Source organism: Erpetoichthys calabaricus, chromosome 3, assembly GCF_900747795.2.
Source record: "Erpetoichthys calabaricus chromosome 3, fErpCal1.3, whole genome shotgun sequence".
NCBI classification, from domain to species: Eukaryota; Metazoa; Chordata; class Cladistia; order Polypteriformes; family Polypteridae; genus Erpetoichthys; species Erpetoichthys calabaricus.
The window spans coordinates 290,761,539-290,784,238 of NC_041396.2; the positions used below are offsets into that span (position 1 = coordinate 290,761,539).

Sequence of the window (22,700 nt, forward strand, 5' to 3'; positions counted from 1 at the left end):
CCTGTGCTCACCATGATGATATCTCGCACTGCCACCTGGTGGAATCTTCCAGATTTACGTAAAATACGCACACAAATATAAACAGTACATCGCTTACATAGCAGTAGTGTCCGCTGGAGTATGCGTTGCATCACATGAAGTATAAACCCGGCCTAAGAACATAGATATAACAGGTAGTGTAATATCTGAGGATTCTATCACGGATTTGGGGCATTGTGATCAGGTCTACATAATAAAGAGCATAAAGGGTAGAAGAGGGTCATTACCTGCATTGTGGGGGAGCGTCAGTTACGGCACTACGGCCATGTGGTGGGATTCCCCGAGGGTGATCCTGCTCATAGGATCTTCATTATTGGGGACCCAAGTGGCTGGATCAGGCCAAGGGGATGCCCGCGTAACACCTGGCTGCGGCAGATAGAGGGTCATTTCCGGAGGGTGGGACTGGACCGCGTGTCTGCCTTGTGGGGGTGCCGACTGGGATCCTGAGCTGTTTCGTTGTGTAGTGGTTGCGGCAATGTGCTGTACCAGTGCATGCTCCCCAACCTGAACCTGAACCTCAAAACTTATCTCTTCAAACTGGCACACCAATTATGAATTTAACACTGTTACTGCCTGTTTTCTTTGTTGTTTATTACTACCTCTGTACCCTTATTGTTATTTAATTTTATTATTCTATTTGTTTTTATATTTTTACCAGTAACGGCGTACTGCACGATAATGTGCAGTGAATACACATAACTTGAGCATTCCTGGTTTTCATCCTCTTTCTCTGTCTCTGTTTAGCACTCGTTTGCTCAGAGGTTGATGCGCTTGCTGCTTCCTGAGCAGCACTTCTTTTCTACACCCTAGTGGCCTGAGCCTTCTCTCCTTCGGTCGGCATCTTTTCACGTTAAAACTGATTAAGTTAGTTTTTGTGTTGCAATTACTTAGTACATTTTTCTTAATTTTTCATTTAAGCTGGCACTTAAGTCTTCAATCTGCCTCAAGAATGATTAAAGATATAATGAGGTAGGGGAAGTGACCGCGAAGGTGGTAGGGAATGAGAACGATGCACGTGCACATGCGCAGCACAGCCACCCTGCTGCGCACTGCTGAGAGTTGATTCTACAATAAAATAAAATAAAAATAAAAAGAGTAATAAAAATCATCACCCTGAAAGCGGATAGTAGACGTCACATAGTATATGTGTACCAAATTGCAGGTCAATAGTTCATACGGTTGGCGAGCTACAGGCGATTTCAAATCCTGGACATTCAAACGAACAGCCACGGTAGCATATTATATATAAAGATTACTGTTGTTTAATTTCATTGTAAGGTGACCTTGAATGTTAAGAAAGGTGCCTATTAAAAAAATGTATAACTAAATAAAATAAGCAATGGGCTTGGGACAACAACCTGCAGCCAATGTGGCTCACCAGGACCAAACGTGAGGACCTCACCAGTGCAGTCTTGAGCCCCGACTCCATTTCTGACTCTGCTGAAGAAGCAGCACATTGGTGTGCTCAGCTCAAGGGCCAGATGGCCACCTACTGGCCACAGTCGATATCTACCACTATACACAATAAGCAGCATAGACAGAAATTATGGAAGCAGGGAGCCTTGAAGTGATATAAATAAATTATTATATAGACAAACACTTAAAATATGCAAATTGAACAGTCTCTGCTTTTTTTAAATCAAGTGTTTATTTCAAAATTCTATCTCTGTAGGTAGAAGTGATCATTCACCAAAACAGACAGCAGGAAATCAGCATCATAGGAAGCAAGGTAGCAATCCAAAGGTAAAGCTGTCCTTTGTGATGCACCAATAGGAGCCACTTGTGCGTAGTGATGTCATAAGAGAGGGGCGTGGCTGTGGCTTCTTTCACCACAGTGTTACCTTGATTTCAATAAAGACCTTCTAAGAATCATAAAGAGACGTCTGTGACAGATCTGAGGGAAGGATAAAAGGGTTTCAGAGACTGCGTCCTTCATACATGATGGCGCAAAGGGATTCTGGTAAATTAGCGGACTCTCTTTAAATAGCAGCAAACCAGGCAAATGTCTCTCGAAGTCTCTTCACAATGGTGTTCCGTAACATCTCTGTTCCATACGCCCAAGTGTCCAGTAGATGTCAGCAAACAGCAAGTTCAGTCTGTTCCCGATCTGAAAAGACAGGAACAAGCAGGTGAGTCTGACACCTTCTGAAAGGCTTTCATATGGAAAAGGTTTTGTAATTCTGATCTGTGGTTCACACTGGGGGCTGCAGCACTCTTAAAAAAACAAAAACATTAGAGCATTCTAACAATCTGGACGAGTACAGGCCATTCAGCCCAACAAAGCCAGTCCCATCTATTTAATTCTTCTAAAAACCATCAAGTCGAGTTTTGAAAGTCCCTAAAGTCTTACTGTCTACACCAGGCATGTCAAACACGCGGCCCCCGGGCCGTATGCAGCCCGCAACAGAAATCTGTGTGGCCCGCATGACAGATCCTAGTTAGCACTAAACTTGTACGAAATGATTACTATCATTTGTGATTGAATCATTCTGCGTCTTCGGTGTTACTTATTGACTTTTCTTACTTCTGCCTTCTGACAAAAGCGCGTTTTCCCATGGCATTATGGTACCGGAAACATCATCTGCTAGTATAGCAACGAGCCTTGTCCAAAGTTAATGAGCCACGACATCACAACTGAAGTGCTAGGCTGCAGCAGCCTGGCAGCAGGGGTGGCCTTAGGAATGTGCAAACTGTGCACCTGCACAGGGCCGCCATGCCAATATATATTGAATATAAAACAGAAAGAGAAAATAACAACACAGCTGACGGCAATGTGGCCGAAAAACATTGTGTTTCTTGTTAATTAGTACGCTGTATTTACTAATGTCGCTCAAGTCACAGCAGTAAGCTATATGTAGTATTATAACGTTCTGCCGTAATGAGAATATCATGGGCCGCCACTTGATTTTCAAGTTATGGACACGCGCATATAGAAGCGTGTCATGAGCACGAGGCGGCTATGCAGTGTCCACAATGGACGGGCGAAGGTCCACCGATTCTTTCTCTGCCCAGGGCCGCCACGAGCCTAGAGCCGCTACTGGCTGGGCTGCTGAGACTGGCCACTGGGCAGAACTGACCATCACGAGTAATAATAGCTCGCAGACTACAGCTGAAGATCTGAAGTGGACACGAGAAGTTGGTGAGTTGTTTATTAACAAATTTTTGTGATTTTGAGTTTGTAAAATTAGTGTAGACCAGGGGGCTTTTTACATATCGGCTTATTTTACAATATAAACTTTGAAGTAAACTTAGTAAAGTAAAATTAGATTTTTGGAGGATTTGTTTTCCAACTTGAATTACTGAGCAATGAATGCAGTGAGCGTTTTCGTGATTTCAGTTCACACGAACAGGACTTTGCGCTGTTTACGTCACCATACTCTCACAACGTTGAGAATGCGCCTGAGAATATCCAAATGGAATTGATTGAACTGCAGTCAGATTCTATTCTGAAGGCAAAATACAATGAAGTTGGTGTGCCAGGCTTGTATGTTTACCTGCCATCTTCGTATATGTAGATCCTTAAGTTGGCATCGAGAGTATTGCCTATGTGTGGAAGCACTTACCTTTATGAGCAATTGTTTTCGTTAATGAAAGCTACCAAAACCCCACATCGCTCAAGACTTACCGTCGAGCACCTTTCATCCCTCATAAAAGTTGCAGCTGTACAAGATTTCAAGCCTGATATTGACGAACTGGTTACTAACAAGAGATGCCAAGTGTCAGGACAAAAGAAATAAATCTCACACTGTAAGACTCCTATATACAGTAAGCAATGAATATAATATAATAATAATAATAATTCATTACATTTATATAGCGCTTTTCTCAGTACTCAAAGTGCTATCCACACAGGGAGGAACCGGGAAGCGAACCCATAATCTTCCACAGTCTCCTTACTGCAAAGCAGCAGCACTACCACTGCGCCACCTGTGAGGACAATAATGAATATAATATAGTAATATAAGGACCTAGCTAAGAGACTAAGACTCTAATTGTACGCTGTTGCATGGAGATTGTATGGAAATAAATTGCTTTTCTTTAAACTTCTCAGTATTGGAAAGAAAGCTACAGTAACTTTGTATAATAGTATTTGTTACAGTGCAGCCCGCTGACGCACGTATGGCAGTTGAAGCAGCCCACCAATGGTAGTGAGTTTGACATGCCTGGTCTACACTACTTGGTCACTTATTCCAAGTGTCTGTGGTTCTTTGTGTAAAGAAAAAATTCCTAATGTTTGTGTGAAATTTCCCCTTCACGAGTTTCCAACTGTGTCCCCGTGTTCTTGATGAGCTCATTTTAAAGTCACCGTCTCGATCCACTGGACTAATTCCCTTCATAATTTTAAACACTTCAGTCAGATCTCCTCTTAATCTTCTTTTGCTTAAACTGTAAAGGCTCAGCTCTTTCATTCTTTTCTCATAACTCATCCCCTGTAGCCCTCAATCAGCCTCGTTGCTCTTCTCTGGACCTTCTCTAGTGCTGCTATGTCCTTTTTGTAGCCTGGAGACCAAAACTGCACCCAGTACTCCAGATGAGGCCTCACCAGTGTGTTATAAAGCTTGAGCAGAACCTCCTGTGACTTGTACTCCACACATCAAGGTGCTATATAACCTTACATTCTGTTAGTTTTCTTAATGGCTTCTGAACACTGTTGGGAAGTCGACATCTTAGAGTCCACTACGACTCCTAAATCCTTCTCATAAGGTGGACTTTTGATTTTCAGACCTCCCATTGTGTATTCAAATCTCACATTTTTATTTCCTTTACATTTATTGACATTCAATTTCATCTGCCACAAATCTGCCCAAGCCTGTGTGCTGTTGAAGTCCTTCTGTGATGATATAACGGATTCCAGATTATTTGCCAATCCACCTATCTTGTGTGATGGACAGCCGGGACTCTTACCCGGCCAGGACACCTTCGTAAAGGAAGGACCAGGGGAAGGAGCTTGCATGGGACAATACCTCCCCTGGGATGACAGAGGGCAGCCCTCTTGGCTGTCTGTGGTGCCAAAGGGCTGGAGCATGGAACCTCAGCACTCTCAGGGGCTCATGGCCATTGCCAGGGGGCACATGGAGAATGGCTGAGCCCTTCTCTGCAGGGCTGCAGCCACACCTGGAAGTGCGGCCAGAAGGAGATTGTGGAACACCTGCAGCATTTCCGAGTGCTCTATTAAAGGGGCCAGCTCACTGCATTCAGAGAGCCAGAGTCGGTTGGGAGGAAGCAAACAAGACTTGAGGGAGGAGTGGAGGTGGAAAAGAGAAGAAAATAGCGTTTGGGGAGCTGTGTGCCCCCCAGGTGTCCACACTTTGTATCATTTGCAAACTCAACCAGATTGTTACCAATATTCCTACTAATAGTTGGAATGGGATTTGTAAAAGCAGTGTTAGTGTTTGTGATGTGCCATCTGTTGGGATGACAAATGCAATGTATATGTCTCTGTTATGTACCATTTGGTATGAGATTTGTAAAAATAGTGTTAGTGTTTGTGATGCACCATCTGTTAGAATGAAAAATGCAATACATGCATGTGTTATGTACCGTTTATTTTAAGATTTGTAAGAACAGTGTTAGTGTTTGTGATGCACCAACTGTTGGAATGACAAACGCAATGCTTTTGGATTCATAAAAGCAATGTTAATGTTTTTGATACGCCATCTGTTGAAAAGACAAAGGCAATGCATTTTATTACTAAACTTTTTTGTGATACGATATCTTTTACAATGACATTTCCCCTTGGGATTAATAAAGTATCTATCTATCTATCTATCTATCTATCTATCTATCTATCTATCTATCTATCTATCTATCTATCTATCTATCTATCGGTAGTGCTGCTGCTTTGCAGTAAGGAGACTGTGGAAGGTTGTGGGTTCGCTTCCCGGTTCCTCCCTGTGTGGATAGCGCTTTGAGTACTTAGAAAAGCGCTATATAAATGTAATGAATTATTATTATTATTTTTATTATTATCTATCTGTCTATCTAGCAAGCAACTGGAAGGACATACAGATAAACAGACACTTTTTGTTAAATTAATTTTGCTATCGAGCAAAACTCAGGTTTATCGACAAGTTAGGTCCTGCCTAATTGGTTTTAAATAAATTTGCAGACCTTTCAGAAAACATGTTTTAAGTTTGCCATTATAGGTTCTTGAGTGAAAATTGATGAGCGAAAATGGCAAATTTTTCCATTTAAAATTACAACACAATAAAGTGTGCAGGAAGCGAAGTCTTCGGAATGCTGTCTTAATCCACTGTATATAAAAGAAAGTAGATTTGTTTTATATGAAACATTTCTGTTTATTTCTCCTTCCATTCATTTTATAAGTATGGATTTTCTATCACAGGGCTGATTGTCCCGGGTGCCAGTTTGAACATTGAGGTGGACAGCAGAAGGAGAGGCCAGGGAATCAGTCTGAAGAGAGGCACATTTTTGAGGGTGTCAAAGACTGGCACAATGCCAGGGGCCCCTATTCATAGGTGAGCCGTGGATTCTCTCTGTATGGTCATTTCACTTCAATACTAATAGAGAAATCAATGGCATGAGGAGCCACTGGAGGACTTTGACGAAGAAGATGATTTAGAATTATATAGATGTATATTACAAGTGCTGTGGTGGTGAGGAAGAGCATGCAGCCAGCAGCAGGGGGCATTTCTGCCAGGCCTAGGAAAGCACGAGCAGCAGTGCCACACAGACAGAATTGTATCGTTGTTGCTATTTTCTTACCAAGGTTCGCATCATCTCTTTGGTGCAAGGCCTGTTGGAGCTCATTCTGACATTTAGAAGCAGGATTTTTGTGGTGGCATCTGTTAAAAAGAGCAGAAATGAAGGTTTAAATGGTTCACAGATTGGCATTGCAAGAAGAAGCCATTTGCATGTGTGCCCAAATGTGCTTTTTTATCTCTTAATTATCCATACTGTTTTTACATCCTCTGATTTAAGTTTTCTTGTTACCTAATTTTGAACTTGGTGGGCTATAAATTCTTTCTTTTCCAAGGCACCAATACAATGGAGTTACATTATAGACTTCAGACATTTTTTTTCAGCTCACGTATGTATAAACTCCCAAATTAAATTCACCAGCATCTATTGAAGCAGACTGGCACAGGCACCCTTAGCCCCAATGAAGGCACTCGGAGTCTCAGGACAGGCAGCAGAATCAGACTTTATTATACGGCGCACATACAGACTCAATTCAGATGACTTGAGCAAGCAGCCCTAGGGTATCTCTTACATTTATTACAATTCTTATCATATAAGCCAGGAGTCCTCAATCACAGTCCTGGAGGGCTGCAGGTTTTTGTTCTAACCCAGTTGCTTAATTAGAAAGCAACTCTTGCCAATAATGTAATTTCATGGCTTGTTAGTGCTTTAACTCTCCTATGTCAGGTAATTCTCATATCCTAGATTTTCTTCCCCTTTCTAAGTTTATCATCCAAATGATTTGATGGCTAAAATAGATAGAGTAATTCTCAGTCCTTCACTTTTTTCTCTTCACTTTCCTCCCAAGTTTTTAATTAAACCCAGTAGTGCCTGGTAAATGCACACAGGTGTAAATGGTAACAAACTAAATGGAGAACTGCTCTTTTGTCATTTGCTTGTTATTGCTAATTAGGAGCAATTAAAACCAAGACTACAACTGTTTAAGACTAAAATAAGCAATAAGGGTTCAAAATCTTAACAAACGATACAACTAAAGTGAAACAGAAGTGTTACTTGAGCAATAAGTGCTTCTTATTAAGCAATTGGGTTGGAGCAAAAACCTGCAGCCACTGCGGCCTTCCAGGATCGTGATTGAGGACCCCTGGTATAAGCCATTATTCATCCTCATCTGACTCCTATCATTTCACTGCTCTAATCTTGCCTCTAATTAATTCTACCAATATTTCTTAACTGAGGGGGTGTCAAACCCCTCTGTGTCCATCATGTCTGTCTGACAAGGCCTGTCCTTACTCCCCACTAGCTCGATGCTTACTACCGTTATTTACTGCCAAAGAGTTCACATTCCCTCTCCAAGCGAGGGGCCCATCTTTATCCAGCTCTCCTGAACGTCTAATCTTTGGCTTAATGAAGCATTGTTAGTTTCTAGCTCATACTGAATAATAAAAAATATGTAGTGTGACAAGTGTAGAGGGTGTAGCAGCCTGTCAACCTGACACAGAAGGCACTTATAAAAACACATATTTTTTTTTTATTTTTTCTTCACCTCGTGGGAAAATCCTTCCCTGTTTCCCACAGGCACAACACAGTCCCACTAAGCACAATAAGTCCTCCATACACCGAAGACTAATCAAACCCCTAGCCCTGATGGGATCTTACCAATTGTACTGAAAGAAATGAAAGACATCATCTCTAATCCCCTTTTAGGCAAATTTGAGAAGACTTCAGAAAGGAGAAACACCTGAGGACTGAAAATTTGCAAATGTGACTCCAATCTTCAAGAAGGGAGACAAAATGGATCCTACTAATTATAGACCAATGAGTCTATAGTCTGTGCTATGCAAAATTATGGAAACTATAATAAGAAATAAGGGTGGCACGGTGGCGCAGTGGGTAGCGCTGCTGCCTTGCAGTTAGGAGACCCAGGTTCGTTTCCCGGGTCCTCCCTGCATGGAGTTTGCATGTTCTCCCCATGTCTGTGTGGGTTTCCTCCGGGTGCTCCACATTCCTCCCACAGTCCAAAGACATGCAGGTTAGGTTCATTGGCAATCCTAAATTGTTCCTAATGTGTGCTTGGTGTGTGTGTGTGTGCACTGTGGTGGGCTGGCGCCCTGTCCAGGGTTTGTTTCCTGCCTTGCGCCCTGTGTTGGCTGGGATTGGCTCCAGCAGACCCCCGTGACCTTGTAGTTAGGATATAGCGGGTTGGATAATGGACGGATGAATGGATAATAAGAAATAAATTGGACAATTACCTAAACAAAAATAACATACTAAATAACAGCCAACATGACTTTATGAGAGAGTGGTTCTAGATTTTTTTGAAGAAGCAACTGGAATAGTTGAGAAAAGCAAAGCATACAACAGAATTGACTTTGACTTTCAAAAAGCATTTGAGACAGTCGTCCCACACCAAAGATTAATTCTGAAACGAGAAGCTGCAGGCATCAGAGGTAAACTACAAAACTGGATATCTAATTGGTTAACCGGCAGGAGACAAAGCGTACACATAAGAGGAGAATGGGGTCCCTCAGGGGTCTGTCATCGGTCTATTACTATTTCTGATTTATATTAATGCCGTTGATTCTGGTTTAGTTAGTAACTTATCAAATTTGCAGATGACACTAATATTGGAGGGATGGCAGACTCTGAGGAGGCAGCAAAAAGAATTCGGGACAACCTTCAGAACTTGGCAAACGACTGGACAATGAAGTTTAATGTAGAAAAGTACAAATGCTAGGTTAATTTATGTCCTAGGCCAAGCTTATTAGTGCGCCAACCAGCTGTTTGGCAGCTAAGCCGTGCAGTTGGGTTTTTCACCACCTTATGATCTGCGCCCTAGGCGAATGCCTAATTCCCCATAATGGTGGTGCCAGCTCTGGCAAACAGGAACAACAATAATAAATACAAGATGGGAGACACTGAGCTACGGGAATAGACCTCTGAAAACGATTGAGGGTTTTATGTTGTTGCAACATCTGCATTGACTAAACAATGCACAGAAGCGAATAAAATGTTAGGTTATATCATAAAAACTGCTAGATTTAAGTCAAGGGACGTTATGCTCAGTCTATATAATGCACTTGTAAGACCACATCTGGAGTGGTGAGTGCAGCTGTGGTCACCACAGTACAAGAAAGACACAGCAACACATGAAGCCATTCAGAGGAGAGCAACCAAGTGTATCTCAGGACACGTCCTGCTGTGACAGAGTCAGAGAATTAAACCTGTTTAGTCTCGAGCAGAGGAGACTGCATGGGGACCTCATCCAGATCTTCAAAATCCTCAAAGGCACTGATAAAGGAAATCTAGTAACATTCTTTCAGCTTAAGGGTGAATCACGTATGAAATGAAGGGGAAGTGCATTTAAAACTGAAACCAGGAAGCAGTTGTGGGACAAACTACCAACATGGAGACGAAGAAGAAACTTCACAACCTTTAAGAAGAACCTGGATGAGCTATTGGGACAGCTTGGCTATTAGTTAAACAAACAGGCTTGATGGACTGAATGGTCTCCTCTCATTTGTCAAATTTGTTTTGTTCTGTCTTGTGAAGGGTGTGAAAGGTACCGTATTAAAAATGTTAAAAACTTCCATTCCATTTTTCAACTTTGCCTCACTCTTACGACACTGAAGAAGTCATTTGGTTTGCCCGAATCTCCATTATTAAAACACTCACACATTATAAAGTGACAGGAAAACATTTAGCATGGATATTGACTACAGGCCAAGGGACCGCACATCCCACACCATGAAGACATTCGAGAGGCTGGTCCTGGACTATAGGAGTCCTCCTGTGACAGACTTTCAGAAGATTTCATGATATGGGACTTAAGAGCCATTGGCTTGTATTGGACCCAATGCAGTTTACTCTTTGGAGTGGAAGATGAAATTATCTGTCTGCTTCTCAAAGCCGGACAAACCTTACAACACTGTGAGGATTATGTTGTTTGATTTCTCCAGAGCCTCTAATAACATGCAGCCATGCCTGTTAAGGGGTAATCTCAGGTGGATGAGTGTATGGTGTCCTGGATAATGGACTCTCTGTCAAGAAGAACACTATTTGTGAGGCTCAAGGACTGTGGGAACAACACTGGAGCGCCTCAAAGAACAGTCCTATCTCCTTATCGCTTCACTCTGACTTTAAAAATAACATCAATTCATGTCATTTGCAGAAAATCTCAGATGATTCTGCACTTATGGAGTATATTGATAAGTAGGGATGAGACAGAGGAGAAGAGTCAGGTGGATAACTTTGTGTGTTGGTGCAGCAAAAAAATGTCTAAAACATCAGCAACACCAAGGAACTCCTTATTGACTTTTGCTGCACCAAAGATGTCCGGTCACTTTTCAGGGAGCAGATGTAGAGGTGGTCCACTCCTACAGGTATTTGGGGGTCCACATCAATGACTCTTAACACAGAGAAACTAGATAAGAAAGGGCAGAGCAGGATCTTCTTCCTTAGGAGACTCCATTGCTTTAATGTGATAAGTGACATCTTTCACATCTTCTTTAATGCAGTGATGGCCAGTGTGGTGTTCTGGGCTGGTCACATCACTTCAAGAGAGGACCACCGAATCAACAAGCTAATTAACAGGGCAAGATTAGTTATGGGACACACCAGAAGTAGCACTGAAGGAGAGAATTAAAGCAAAACTGAGTGCCATTATGAACAATGCTGCACATCCTCTCTGTGACACACCAACACTGAGGACTTTCAGACAACAAATCATTCAGCAGAAGTGTGTCAGCGATGGGGGCTCCTTTATAACAACGGCAATACGCCTGCATTGCGCCTCACTGGGATTGGGACTGTCAAGTCAGAGGTTTTCTTTTGTTTTTAATGTCCTTCCTTTTTAGTCATAACAGTGTGTGTGTGTGTATAATGTATATTAATTTATTTGTCTATTAATCTATTTATTTTTTTATTTAAAGAGCTTCAGGTAAACAGCCAAATTTCCCCCTGGTGACAAATGAACTTCTGTCTAATAAACCTGAACCGGCACACATACCCAAATTTGCACACACACACACAGAGTCAATCTGGAATCACACCAGTCCATCTAACCAACAATCCTATGGGGGGTGAGGAAAGAAAACCTTCAGTTTAATATAAATAATGCACAGTGCAAAACTGGACTAACAGAAGGCCATTCAGAATGAGGCTTACTTGTGTAGACAGCAATGGATGAAGGGGCGCTTAGGCCACAGGTTGGATTTACTGTTGTCACATTGAAGATGTACATGCTGCCTGCTCTTAGATTCATCACCGTGGCAGAGAAGGAACTTGAATTGGTGGAGCCGCTTTGTCCCCAGTAGCTGCTGAAGTAGGTGATGAGAAAGCTGTAGGAGTTACTGGACATATCCGACGGGGCATCCCAAACAAGAGACACGAAATTGGTTCCCACATTTGTAACAGTAATCCATCCGGGTGAAGGCGGAGCTTAAAAAATATGAAGAGGCAGAGAAGAGACAGATTAATTATAAATGTACATAGTCGTTTTCAATAAGCAGCTGGCCTCTCTCAGTTACACTAATTTTAAAAATATTTGAAAACAGTTGTGCTAAAATACAGAAAGGAGTGCCATAATGGCATAAGGGAGCTGATTAAGTCGTGGACGGCCGGGACACCTCCAAGCTGGAAGGACCGGGGGGAGCAAGAGTGGCCAGAACATTACCTCCCCTGGAGCTCTAGATGGCAGCCCCCCCCACCTCAGGTTGCAACGCTGCCTAGGACTCCCGTAGGGCTTCATGAGAGCTGGAGTTTGGTGCAGCCCTGTTGGGATCTGTGGGTGCTGCCAGGGGGTGCTACAGCTGCTCCTAAGCCTGTATGGGCGATTCTTTCATTACACCCAGAATTGCTGCCAGAAGTAGGTCATCAAGCACCTGGAGCACTTCTGGGAACTTTATAAAAGGAGCCAGCAGACAGTACTCGGGGAGCCAGAGTCGGGAGGAGGGAGACAAAGCTTGACCAGAGGAGTGGAGGAGAAAGAAAAGAGAGAAAAGAAAAGAAAAGGAAAGGATTGAGTATTGTGTTTAGGTGGGTTTGTACTGGTGGGATCAAGGAAGACGTTGCCCACAAGTGAAGAAACAAAATAAAAAAGCTTGTGCTTTTATAGATGTGCTTCCTGCGTCTGTCTGTGTCGGGTTGAGTGGCTGGCACGCCCTCAACCAGTGTCACATTATTTATTTTATTTATTTAACCCTAAATAACAGTAAGCAATACAAGCAAACTATTTACTTGCATTACTTTCTTTCATGTGAAGCCTGAAAACCATGAGGACTGATTGAGATCATTTATTTGAGTTACAATGGCCAGTGGGGGCTGGGTGGTCTCGTAGCCTTGGAACCCCTGCAGATTTTGTTTTTGTTTTTTCCAGCCCATCTGGAGTTTTTTTTTTTGTTTGTTTGTTTTTTCTGTCCTCCTGGCCATCTGACCTTACTTTATTCTTTGTTATTTAGTATTGGTTAATCTTATTTTTGTTTCATATAAACGTTTCTTTCTTCATTTTGTAAAGCACTTTGAGCTATACCATGTGTATGAAAATGTGTTCTAGAAATACATGTTGTTGTCGTAACTGGGGCAACAAAAACACAACACTTTGTATGTCTCTCTATTATAATAAAAAATGCTGGGACTAGACGTGACTTTCTCAGAGAGACACTTAGACGTCAAGCGAGACAAGACTTTGTGGCAAGAGATTTAACCATGCCTGGGGCCAGAAATAAAATACAAAGAGTAGATGACAAAGTAGAACATCAAAAAGAATTCAAAAACATTGGCACGGTAAACATGCAGAGCAGGTTAGAGATAATGGAAGTACGAAAATTCGAAAGTCTCAAAAAAATGATAGTAAAGGTCGCATTAGTGCAAACAAATGGAAATTATTACTCGGTGAAATAATGGAACAGCGAAAAGAGATTGAATATATTGTTCAGATTTAAACTTTAAGTCGGAGACTTGTAGATCATGTTGCCATCACAGAAAAGTATGGTTTCTTCCCAATGAAGAGGCATATCCACGAGAATTAAAAGATTTGTTGTTTGGTGAAAGTGAAATCCTGCGAGAGAAAATTTCAAGTCCCACGAAACAAGAGATTTGGAAAAGTCCTACCTACGTCTAAAACATTTACAATCACACACCCAGTTCAACCATTTCTCATTTGTGTGAATGCTATTGTCAGACACAGTTGATGTAGAGAGAAAGAATCGATATTCACTCACGGGCAGTTATATGTTGTGTTGTCACAATGTAATTCTATACACGGAATACTAGGGTGTTGTACCATGTTAGCCATTATGAATGTAGAGAAAAGCCAAGCAAAATGACACCTTTTATTGGCTAACTAAAAAGATTACAATATGCAAGCTTTTGAGGCAACTCAGGCCCCTTCTTCATTACATCTTGCCTGAAGAAGGGGCCTGAGTTGCCTCGAAAGCTTGTATATCGTAATCTTTTTAGTTAGCCAATAAAAGGTGTCATTTTGCTTGGCTTTTCTCTATACATGGAATCAAAATTCAATGGGATATTGATGAAAAGGTAAAAGCGAAAAGTGATCGAATATATGGACACAGGTGATATGACAGAAGTATGGAGATATTATTTGGCTTTAAACTTTAAATTGGAGACTTGTAGATCGTCTAATTCGTGTCGCCATCACGGAAGTGTAGTGTTTCTTCCCAATGAAGAGGTGTATCCACGAGAATTAAAAGTTTTGTGGTTTGGTGAAACAGAAATCCACATATGCAAGCAGCAAAGATGCGGAGTTGCTGGCGCATAGCGCAGGCATGGGGTTGGCGAGCGAAGCGAGCAGGGGGCGAACCCCCACTAGTATTATTTAAATAAAATTGTTATAAGGGAAAATATCAATATTAATTTTTATACAAAGGTTTTTAAATTGCACTTTCAAAGGGGATAAGACAAAATAAGATCCGATCTTATTTCTACTTAATTTCAAGAGCATAAGCTGCAATTTTGAAAAGACTCTTTCTACAGAAATCAATGGCGGTTGACATTTTTTTAAAAGAGGATATTCTAAAGGAGAAATATCATTATCTGTACAAAACAAAAAAAAAACATGTATTCCGTTGCTTTCCAGCCTTGAAGATATTTAGCATTTGAACACACTCCAATGACTGGCAGCACAAAACAACAAAGACAAAGGGGTGAGGCCTCCAAAATAGTCCATAAAACAAATTTCATCTCATAGCAAATCTGACTCCAGGAAAATGAAAGGCTTTAGACCTTGGTAGGTCCCAGAAGAAAAGTCAGGCTTTAAAATTCTGAACACTAGCCAAAAGTTCCAAAAAAATGTTGAAATATGTCTTGTAACCACGAGGGAGTGCCAAAGAACCCCACACCCCAGACACAGTAAAGCAGCACACACTTTTAGGATAAAATAAAAGATTTCTATTCCTTTCCAAAGCACCTTTCCAACTCAAGTCACAAATATCATTACAACCGTGATAAAACTTCTGTCCTCCAGTTGAGAGTTGCCCACATCCTCCTGACTCTGACTCCAAGAGCTATGGTAGCGAGCTCCTTTTAAGGCAAACCCAGGAGTACTTCTGGTGACGTTACGTGACCAGTTGGAAGCACTTCCAGACTACAGGAAAGCCATGGAGGTCATCCCCCAGCGGGGCCCTCTACCATCTCCCAGGGAACTCTACAGGGCTGCACTCCCGAATTCCAACTCCCATGCTGCCCTGAGGGTATCCAGACTGGGACCCTACGTGAGGGACACTGCCATCTAGACTGAATGGGGAATGAATTGCTGCCTTGCTGGTTCCTGACGTCTTTGGGCTTTCCAATCAGAATGGGAATCAAAATGTGTTCTGGCCGGGTATTGCTCCCACTAATTCCATTCTTCCATTATGGCATCCCAGCCGGGTAAGGAATTCACCTCTGTCCTGGGAGGGATGCCCACTCGTCCTTGGGGCATCTACAGTCTTAACAAAGAGAGAACCATGAAAACTCACAAATAAGCTTTATACGGATGTGGACAAAGAAGTGGCCTTCTATGAGCCCTGATCTGAATCCCATCGTGCATCTATGGAAAGAACTGAAACATATAGTCTGGAGAAGCCCCCTTCAACCCTGACCCAGCTGGAGCAGTTTGCTCAACAACAGTGAGCCAAATGACCCATGGACAGGAGCAGACATCTCACAGAGCGCTCCAGGAATCGCTTGTCACCAGGGATTGCAAACTCTAAAAGTCATGCAACATAATATTAGCTTAAGGGTGCCATCATTTTAATCAATATCATTTTCAGTTGTATTATTGTTTGAACTATTCTGTTGAATCAAAACTCTAAATCAAAGTATTGAATTAACGATGATGAGTGCCAATTACTTTTGTCAGTTTCAAGTGATATTGGAGACAATTATGGGTTCTTCTTTTTTGTGGAGGGGTACCGACAAATTTGTCCACGTCTGTAAAAGAGGGCGTGGATTAACAAAAATGGCAAAAAATGAAAAAATACTGAAAACGTGTCAAAAAAGGTATTGAACCATGAACAGAAGCAAATATTCAGTAAATCCAGCAAGGTAAGAGAACACACTACCACCAAACCCCAGAGCACATTCAAATGAAGCTGCCCTGCCTGAATATAAAACCTGGACACTCATTTTTAAATCAAGACATCATTACTATGAACACGGAGAGAAAGCTAATAAGCTCTTAGCTCAACAAATCCACAAGCAAGAAGTTCGCAATGCAATCCCAGCAATCACCAACACAAACGGAGACAAAATCATTAACCATAAAAATACAGCGCATCCAGAAAGTATTCACAGCGCATCACTTTTTCCACATTTTGTTATGTTACAGCCTTATTCCAAAATGGATTAAATTCACTTTTTTCCTCAGAATTCTACACACAACACCCCATAATGACAACATGAAAAATGTTTACTTGAGGTTTTTGCAAATTTATTAAAAATAAAAAAATTGAGAAAGCACATGTACATAAGTACTCACAGCCTTTGCCATGAAGCTGAAAATTGAGCTCAGGTGCATCCTGTTTCCCCTGATCATCCTTGAGATGTTTCTGCAGCTTCATTGGAGTCCACCTGTGGTAAATTCAGTTGACTGGACATGATTTGGAAAGGCACACACCTGTCTATATAAGGTCCCAAAGTTGACAGTTCATGTCAGAGCACAAACCAAGCATGAAGTCAAAGGAATTGTCTGTACACCTCTGAGACAGGATTGTCTCGAGGCACAAATCTGGGGAAGGTTACAAAAAAATTTCTGCTGCTTTGAAGGTCCCAATGAGCACAGTGGCCTCCATCATCCATAAGTGGAAGAAGTTCAAAACCACCAGGACTCTTCCTAGAGGTGGCCGGCCATCTAAACTGAGCGATCGGGGGAGAAGGGCCTTAGTCAGGGAGGTGACCAAGAACCCGATGGTCACTCTGTCAGAGCTCCAGAGATCCTCTGTGGTGAGAGGAGAACCTTCCAGAAGGACAACCATCTCACCAGCAATCCACCAATCAGGCCTGTATGGTAGAGTGGACAGACGGAAGACACTCCTTAGTAAAAGGCACATGGCAGCCCGCCTGGAGTTTGCCAAAAGGCACCTGAAGGACTCTCAGACCATGAGAAAGAAAATTCTCTGGTCTGATGAGACAAAGATTGAACTCTTTGGTGTGAATGCCAGGCGTCACGTTTGGAGGAAACCTGGCACCATCCCTTCAGTGAAGCATGGTGGTGGCAGCATCAGGCTGTGGGGATGTTTTTCAGTGGCAGGAACTGGGAGACTAGTCAGGATAAAGGGAAAGATGACTGCAGCAATGTTCAGAGACATCCTGGATGAAAACCTGCTCCAGAGCGCTCTTGACCTCAGACTGGGGCGACGGTTCATCTTTCAGCAGGACAACGACCCTAAGCACACAGCCAAGATATCAAAGGAGTGGCTTCAGGACAACTCTGTGAATGTCCTTGAGTGGCCCAGCCAGAGCCCAGACTTGAATCCAATTGAACATCTCTGGAGAGATCTTAAAATGGCTGTGCACCGACGCTTCCCATCCAACCTGATGGAGCTTGAGAGGTGCTGCAAAGAGGAATGGGCGAAACTGGCCAAGGATAGGTGTGCCAGGCTTGTGGCATCATATTCAAAAAGACTTGAGGCTGTAATTGGTGCCAAAGGTGCATCGACAAAGTATTGAGCAAAAGCTGTGAATACTTATGTACATGTGATTTCTCAGTTTTTTTATTTTTAATAAATTTGCAAAAACCTCAAGTAAACTTTTTTCACGTTGTCATTATGGGGTGTTGTGTGCAGAATTGTGAGGAAAAAATGAATTTAATCCATTTTGGAATAAGGCTGTAACATAACAACATGTGGAAAAAGTGATGCGCTGTGAATACTTTCTGGATGCACTGTATAATGCACATATTTAGAGACTACTATAAATCCTAATATTCTATTCAGTTTAAAGAAGACAACACACAATGTCAAGTCATCCAGTCATATGCTCACAATACCCCAAGCCCATGTAGTTTAACTAAAATATTGTCAAATAAACCACTTCTGGAAATCACTCTTGTGAACAAACATGGAACCTGGTCAGGCATGAATGAGAATTTGAATTTAAGACCTGCCTCTCCACCTCATTCATTAGTCAGGAGTCCATTGCAGTAACAACATAGTCATTGGTTAACAATGCCCTTCACATACTTTGAGTATCAAGTACAAATAAAGATGAAATGTTAAAGAAAAGCACATGAAAATATTATCATGAACAGAGCCAAGATGTTTCAACAAGTAGAAGGAATTATTAAGGATAAGATTGAGCAACACATGGCAAGGACAGGAGTTTTACTGAACAGCCAGCATGGGTTCAGAAGAGGGAGGTCATGTTTTACTAACATGCTGGAATTCTATGAGGAGCTAACAAAAGGATATGATCAGAGTGGAGCAGATGATATTATCTATCTGGACTTTCAGAAAGCATTTGATAAGGTGCCACATGAGAGGTTGGGCATCAAACTAAAAGAGGTGGGAGTTCAGGGTGTTGTTTTTAGATGGGTGCAGAATTGGTTCAGACACAGGAAGCTGAGGGTGATGGTGTGAGGAACCTCATCAGAATTGGCTAATGTTAAGAGTGGTGACCAGCAGGGGGCAGTGATGGGACTGCTGCTATTTTAAATATATATTGTGAGGTTTCTAAACACTTTTTGGACTCCCCCCAATGGGAGAACATGCCGAAGAGCGTCACGAATTGCAATCGCCACGTCTGTAGAAGACAATTTATCCATCGCTGGGGCAACTGCAGGCTCACAGCACTGCAGCGGCTCACCGCAAAAGCAAATCCCAGCCAACACACAGTCACGCTATAAATGCCTGTCGTCAATGGGTGATGCAAGGAACATTATAAATGCAGGGAACAGGATTACTTGGCCACGATTCTGCCTGATTGCTGTGTCTGTGTATAGGAGAGCATCAGATCCCGCTACAATAAATAACCCTGCTGTTCCTGCTTCAAGTGGAATAAAGCTTGTGTTGCTGAAGTATTGAGACTCAGCCTCGTGTTTTGGCATGCAAGACAGGGACTCACACATCACAATATAAATGATTTAGATGGGAATATAAGTAACAAGCTGGTTAAGTTTACAAATGATACTAAGATAGGTAGATTAGCAGATCATTTGGAATCCGTTATATTATTACAGAAGGACTTGGACAGCATACAGGTTTGTGGCAGATGAAATTTAATGTCAGTAAATGTAAAGTATTACACATAGGAAGTAAACACATTAGGTTTGAATACACAATGGGTAGTCGGAAAATTGAGAGTATTTACTCTAAGCTATCGACTTCCCATTTTCCAAAAATGGTGGATTGGCAGATAATCATGAATCCATTGAATCATTACAGAGGGACTTGGACAGCAGACAATAATACATTTAATTTCAGTAAATGTAAAGTATTACATGTAGGAAGTAAAAATGTGAGGTTTGAATCCATAATGGGAGGTCTCAAAATCGAGAGTACATCTTATGAGAGGGACTTGAGAGTTATAGTGGCATTGTTGAGAAGCCATTAAGAAGGCTAACAGAATGTCAGGTTATATAGAGACTTGATGTGTGCAGTACAAGTCACAGGAGGTTCTGCTCAGGCTTTATAACACACTGGTGAGGCTTCATCTGGAGTACTGGGTGCAGATTTGGTCTCCAGGCTACAAAAAGGACATGGCCTGGTAAGCTTTGTTGGGCTGAATGGCCTGTTCTCATCTAAATCTTTCTAATGTTCTATTTATTCCACTGTCAAAGCACCGTCTTCTTGGTGGATTGTAAAAAATGCATGTACTCTGATATTCAAAACGAAAGGTGGCAGTGCAGGTAAAATATTTTGATTTATATTTTTGTAATCTTCCCTTCAGTTTTCAACAAGTCAATTATTTCCTGTTTTATAAGGTTTTCCTAAGATAATTTCATTAGGTTGGATTCTAACCATATTGAGCTGCTCATTTAAGACTCTGAAGCAAAGGCTTTAGGAGAACACAGAAGGAGAATTCCCCAGAGACATTTGCATTGCATGTGGAGGTAACGATTGCATTGATGCAAATGAAATTGTTATTTGCAAAACGTGGTCAGGCATTCCGGAATCCATTTCTCATTTGCAAGCCATCTTAAATCAGCAAAGCACTCAGTTTGTTTACAGAGTAAATACTCGTACTTTGTTCAAACGACCTGGAAACAGTTCAAGTGTACTGGAGTGGGCAATGGGATTAGCGTCTTTATATGTCGTTGTCATCTTCTCAACTCATGTTTCCCATTTGGAAAAAAAAATTGTAAATGGAAATAATGAGTATTTTATGAAGTGAAGTAGAGAAAATGGACAAAGGTATCAGGAGTGTAATGTGACTGAAGAATCAGTGCAAAGGTGAAGAGTAAAGCATATAAAACAAGTGATCAGACCAGCATTGTTGTACGGATCAAAGACCTGGGAAGTCACAAAGGTGCATGAAAGGAAACAGAAATGGGGACATTGAGATGGATATATGGAGCAAGAAAGCTTGATGACAACAGGAAGGAGAGAATCAGAGTTAGAGTTAACTACAGGAAAGAAGGTTAAAGTGGTACGGGTACGGGATCATCCCGAGCTGAAAGCACACTACAATTGACCCTATGCATCATATGGTTATTTTTCAGTTATTATTTTTCATATTTTTATATGTTTAGTTATTTTGTAAATGTGTGCTGTCTATTTTAAATAAGCCTTTGTACCATGTATATTGTGCATGGATCCCCAGTGTCCTTACTCAGAACAGATGACTCATTTTTTGAGTTGAACTGGGAGATGTGTGCAAAAGGTAAAACAAAACAAATAAAATAAAAACGAAGCGACTGAAACGCAGACGAGAGGCATAAATCAGGCAAGAAGTCCAAAATCAGACAAGACACAAAAATCAATCACAAAGAGAATTAGTATGAGGGTTTTGAAGAATAAACCTTAGTGCAACCGTTGACCTCTTATGCCTTCTTGCTAATTAACTCAAGGCCACACCCCTGGAGGCCACACCCCTATAAACACAGGACGCAACCCCAACAACAGTTAGGCAAAATGTTGTCCACCATAGAAAGACGGTATAAGACTCCAACATTCAGCCCTGATCATAACACCCACTGTCACTGCTGAAAGCTCCTCCCTCTGCGTTCATCTGTTGGCCAGAGCAAGAGATCCAGCCTATGGAACATTATGTCGTGTGAAGGAATCATAAACGTAAAAAGGCATTGAAGCCTCCTAAAAGACCCATAAATGCAGGCCAGTATCTTCCCTAGAAAGCCCAAATGAGGCACAACTAGTCCAACTTGCTCCAGACAACTACCTCTCGGTTTTGTCTGGCTAGACCCAAAAAGGGAACAACTGGTTTAACAATTCAAGATATAAGGAAATGTCCCAAAAATGGATGAAAATGTCCTACAAGGGAGGGGACAACCGCAAAACCCTGGCTTGTAAAAGATGGGCAACAAGGAGTTTTTATAAAGGAAGCCTGCACACAGCAAAAATCGTGAGTGGTCTCCCCTAGACTGTCTCGTATACTCAGATATTTGGATATTTGCGGAGTAAACCACATGACAATGATTATATTTTATACTATGTACTTAAAGAACCATCAACAACAAATCAAATCAAATTAACAATATATTGAACAATTATTATAAAAGTAAAGTTGAATAAATTGGACTCTGCAGCTGCATGAATAAAAGGTAAAGTACCACTTCCTGTTAGCAGAAATAGCCCAAAAGTTAATAGAAATCCACGTTTTGTACCTACTACTTGTATGCAAAATTTGGTTGACATAAGTGAAAGCGAACTCAAGTTATCATGTTTACATACTCACACACAGACATAATTCCAAAAATGGTATTTTCAGACTTAGGGAGGCCTAAAATGTCGAGATTCATCAAAAGCTCAAAATGGAATTTTTAGAGGATTCCAATACTTTCCCAATACAGTACTTCATATACAAGAAAGTCAGGGAGGTTTAAAACGTCGAGATTCATCAAAATCTCAACATCAAATCTTTGGACGATTACAATACTTTCTGTATACGAGAAAGTAAAAAGGGAAAAACTCAGCACAATGTTCAAATGAGGAAAAAAGCAACCATGTCCTAATACACAAATTCCAAAAGCAAATCTAAATAAGCAGGCAAGAATATAGCAACCTGCTAAACAAAAAATAATAATAATAACTATAATAATAATTGTACTTAACAAAAGACTTCTAATATAAACCAAATAAACCACTGGCTGGATCTCTCACTCTGGCCTCCAGATAAAGGCAGAGGGAGGAGCCAGCAAATGGACCTATCAGGGCAGCCTCTTGGGGCTCCACCCACAAAACACAAGGAATAGAGTCACATTTAAAAAGACAGTACACAATTACAAAATAAAGCAGAAAATATATAGAAATCTGAAAAAGAATATCTATAAAAACATAAATATATGATAAATATGTAACTAAACGTTTGTAAAATGTGAGAAAAACTCA

The 22,700-nt window shown here is 41.3% G+C and overlaps 1 protein-coding gene across 1 annotated transcript in view; it reads right to left on the minus strand.

The window, feature by feature from the left end:
* Nucleotides 1-1,668: 1,668 nt before the first annotated feature.
* Nucleotides 1,669-22,700, minus strand: part of LOC114649575 (tenascin-N-like) — a 33,844-nt gene continuing 12,812 nt past the window's right edge. Inside the window, exons 3-5 of the mRNA XM_028799066.2 lie at nucleotides 11,866-12,138; nucleotides 6,766-6,845; nucleotides 1,669-2,146 (exon numbers count right to left, since the gene is read on the minus strand). Of these exons, the coding sequence (XP_028654899.2) occupies nucleotides 2,060-2,146; nucleotides 6,766-6,845; nucleotides 11,866-12,138 (440 nt within the window). The 3' untranslated portion in view covers nucleotides 1,669-2,059. The remainder of the gene's footprint in view (nucleotides 2,147-6,765; nucleotides 6,846-11,865; nucleotides 12,139-22,700) is intronic.